At 50.0% G+C, this 3,610-nt stretch overlaps 1 protein-coding gene across 1 annotated transcript; it reads left to right on the forward strand.

Moving 5' to 3' along the window:
- Positions 1-395: 395 nt before the first annotated feature.
- On the forward strand, positions 396-2,688 carry LOC124661331 (cysteine proteinase 1-like). The gene is made up of 4 exons (XM_047199224.1): positions 396-946; positions 1,071-1,190; positions 2,044-2,287; positions 2,402-2,688. Exons 1-4 carry the CDS (start codon positions 464-466, stop codon positions 2,686-2,688), a joined length of 1,134 nt encoding a protein of 377 aa, XP_047055180.1. The 5' UTR covers positions 396-463.
- The last annotated feature ends 922 nt before the right edge of the window (positions 2,689-3,610 follow it).

Consider the following 3,610-nt stretch of genomic DNA (forward strand, 5'->3'; position numbering starts at 1 on the left):
GAGGTGGGATGATCTAGGGCGGGAGCAACGTTTCTCGATGCTACGGTGGGGATGCATCCGGGCTCCTTCCGTTGCAAGCACCACCGACAAAATTGGACAAATCATTATTATAGAAATGCGAGCTTTTTATAAATAAACTAAGTACTCTTGGACAAAACTATTGATAGTTGCAAGAGATGCATTGGTGTGCAGGAACCTTGGGAAAATTAGAGAAACCATTATAAATTCAAAGTTCGATGCAATTTGAAGTTGAAACGAACACATGAGCTTCCACATAAGGAGGGGCCGTTTGCAAATACCCTCACGCCTTAGGGTCTAAACCGAAAATATAAGAGTCTAGACCAAAAATATCTTTTTAACAACTTCCTATAAAGCTACGGGTAGCGGAGGTAGCCAAGAAACCGAAGCAAAGCTAACCCATCGAAACAAGCAAGAGAAAGGGGGAAAAGCAAGAAATCTGCCGATGGATCGTCGCCTCGTCGCCCCTCTCCTCTTCCTCCTCGGCCTCATCCTCCTCTCGTCGGCGGCGGCAACGGCTGCCGTCGGCGATGAGGAGCCCCTGATCCGGCAGGTCGTCGGCAACGCCGATGCCGGCGACAACGACCTGGAGCTGGACTCGCACTTCGTCAGCTTCGTGCAGCGGTTCGGGAAGACGTACAAGGACGCGGAGGAGCACGCGCACCGGCTCTCCGTCTTCAAGGCGAACATGCGCCGCGCGCGCCGGCACCAGCTGCTGGACCCGTCCGCCGAGCACGGGGTCACCAAGTTCTCCGACCTCACCCCCGCCGAGTTCCGCCAGACCTTCCTCGGCCTCAAGACGTCGCGGCGCTCGTTCCTCAAGGAGATGGGCGACTCGGCCCACGACGCGCCCGTCCTGCCCACCGACGGCCTCCCCGAGGACTTCGACTGGAGGGACCACGGCGCCGTCGGCCCCGTCAAGAACCAGGTCCGCCTGGCTCCATTGACTTTTTTTTTCCGATGGATAACCGATCCCCCCTGATTCCCTGGTCAAACGTCTTTAGGTCCGATTTCGCCCCCGACCCTGACCTTCTTTTCCTTGATTTTCGCAGGGTTCGTGCGGGTCGTGCTGGTCGTTCAGCGCGTCCGGGGCGCTGGAGGGAGCCAACTATCTAGCGACGGGCAAGATGGAGGTGCTCTCGGAGCAGCAGTTCGTCGACTGCGATCATGAGGTGAGGCTTTTTTTTTCCTTTCTTTCTTGCGTGACATGCTATCTTTCTTGTGATTGGTTGATATGTTTGCAAGATAGTATGTTGGACTTTTGTGGCGTAGTATCACTAGTTCACTACGTTTTGTCAGTTGGTGGTGTCATTGTCCAAGTTATCGTTTCTGATTGGGCAGCGCACCAAATATAGAATCGCCCACTTTTGAGAACATTGACTTTAAGCTACAGAATAACCACTGGATAATACTCCATTGTGTGCGTGGGATTAAGTTATCAGCTAATTTCCGTCCTAACTCATGGAACTGGACAACGCTTAACTTGGTACTTGGATATTCTGTAATCCAACCAATAAAGCAAATCATCACAAATATAAACCTTCATAGACTGTGTTCTTGGGTAGTCCCATGTTTGGTCCATCTAGTATATGTGAATACATAGAAAGAAGAGTTTTGGGGACTGAATTTAAGAATTGTTGCCTCTTATTGCTAGTTTCCTACCTATAAAGGAACAGTAGCTTCGGTTTATCTTATTCAGTGTGACCATGTGAGGCATCCAACTTTTCTTTAAGGGCATTTTACCTGTTATGTTCCCTTAGTTTTATCTGAATAGTATATGTTCTGTACCTATTTTCTCTTGGTACAACTGTACTCTGGAAAAAATATTGTGGTAGATGTGGTGCTGCTTCTGCCTCTTTCATTAAACAGTCCTGCCATCTCATCAACTAGTAATTTCAAAATGCAACAAATATTCATACAAAAAGTTATATTTTCTGTAATTGATGCTGAGTGTTGCTGATGCTTCCTATTTTGCCTCAATGGGCGCCTGAACTTATGTGCTGCACTATTGTTGTGATCCTTCAGTGTGACAGTTCAGAACCTGATTCATGTGATGCGGGATGCAATGGTGGGTTGATGACTTCAGCCTTCAGCTATCTTCTGAAATCTGGTGGCCTTGAGCGTGAAAAGGATTACCCTTACACTGGGAAGGATGGTACCTGCAAATTTGACAAGTCCAAGATTGTTGCTTCAGTTAAAAACTACACTGTTGTCTCTGTTGATGAAGAACAGATTGCAGCTAACCTTCTCAAACATGGACCACTGGCAAGTAAGTATAACCGTCTTCACACAAAGTTTCCGAGTCAGATATCTGTATGTTAATACACTGAACAAGCGCTGTGAACAATGAAATCTCTGATGCATGTTTTTTTCTTCCCTGCAGTCGGGATCAACGCCGCTTACATGCAGACATATATCGGTGGAGTATCATGCCCATACATCTGCGGCAGGAACCTTGACCACGGTGTTCTTCTAGTTGGCTACGGGGCATCTGGTTTTGCGCCATCCCGCCTGAAGAACAAGCCCTACTGGATCATCAAGAACTCGTGGGGAGAAAACTGGGGGGAGCAAGGGTACTACAAGATCTGCAAGGGCTCAAACGTCCGCAACAAGTGTGGTGTCGATTCCATGGTCTCCACCGTGTCTGCCATTAACGCCTCAGAGGAGTAGACATAGACTCCGGTCAGCATTCCTCCTGGAAATAATCTTGTACGCTAGAACTTTTATATGTAGTCGATAAGGCTCCATCGTTGCTGTGGTATGATCAGCGAAGATGCGAAGCTGCAACAGAATGCTTGATGTAACTTACACATTTGCTTCCCCACGCCATGCGTGTATGCCACACGCTATTTGGATGTGGCTAAATTGTTATCGCTTGTACGCTACTGAATTCGTGGATAATTCTGTGCATAAGTATTGTGTTTATTGTGAGAGTAAGCATTTGGGGCTAACGTGAGGGCAAGCAGTACGGTTTGATCTGTAGCCCCATGTCACTGCTATGATTTTTCCTGTCTGATACTATGATATAGAAACACGGCTAGGCAAAAATAGCGAACGGAACCCGGGTACGGGCGAGGATGAAAATGGGCCAATCAGATAGCACCACGTTTTTCACAATATACGTATTTTTGGCAGGTATATGATGTGTATTGCTCTGTAGCCCACCCACGCGTCATATTAATTGGCAGTTAATCCTCTGCCATGTCCTCCACCAGCACCGCATCACTTCTTCCCCACCTCTTCCTCCTCGCTGATTTTGATTCCGTCTGCGCCATGCCACCCCGTGCCGCTCGAGCCCACACTTCGCCGTTCGAGCTCGATTTCAGCCGCGCCCGTGTTGTGCCGCACCGCCCGAGCCCGTGCCGTGGCCGCGCCGCCCGCATCGAAGCTCCAGCGCCCCCGCTGCTCCCGCGCCGCCCGAGCCGATTCTGGCCGATTCCGGCCGGATTGACCATCGACGGCCCCGGACTGGGTCGATTCTGGACGATTCTGGACGGATTGATCTCTGCCTCCAACTCCCGCGCGGGGAGCTCCTGAAGGACGTGGTGGATGCGGCAGGCCGGCGAGCGCAGTGCTCCGGCCAGCACGGCTC

Source organism: Lolium rigidum, chromosome 1 (genome assembly GCF_022539505.1).
Source record: "Lolium rigidum isolate FL_2022 chromosome 1, APGP_CSIRO_Lrig_0.1, whole genome shotgun sequence".
Classification (NCBI taxonomy): domain Eukaryota; kingdom Viridiplantae; phylum Streptophyta; class Magnoliopsida; order Poales; family Poaceae; genus Lolium; species Lolium rigidum.

Coding starts and splice junctions, on each gene's coding strand:
- LOC124661331 (XM_047199224.1), top strand. CDS start 464: ATGGATCGTCGCCTCGTCGCCCCTCTCCTCTTCCTCCTCGGCCTCATC. Junction 947..1,070: donor TCGGCCCCGTCAAGAACCAG/GTCCGCCTGGCT, acceptor TGATTTTCGCAG/GGTTCGTGCGGGTCGTGCTG. Junction 2,288..2,401: donor CAAACATGGACCACTGGCAA/GTAAGTATAACC, acceptor TCTTCCCTGCAG/TCGGGATCAACGCCGCTTAC.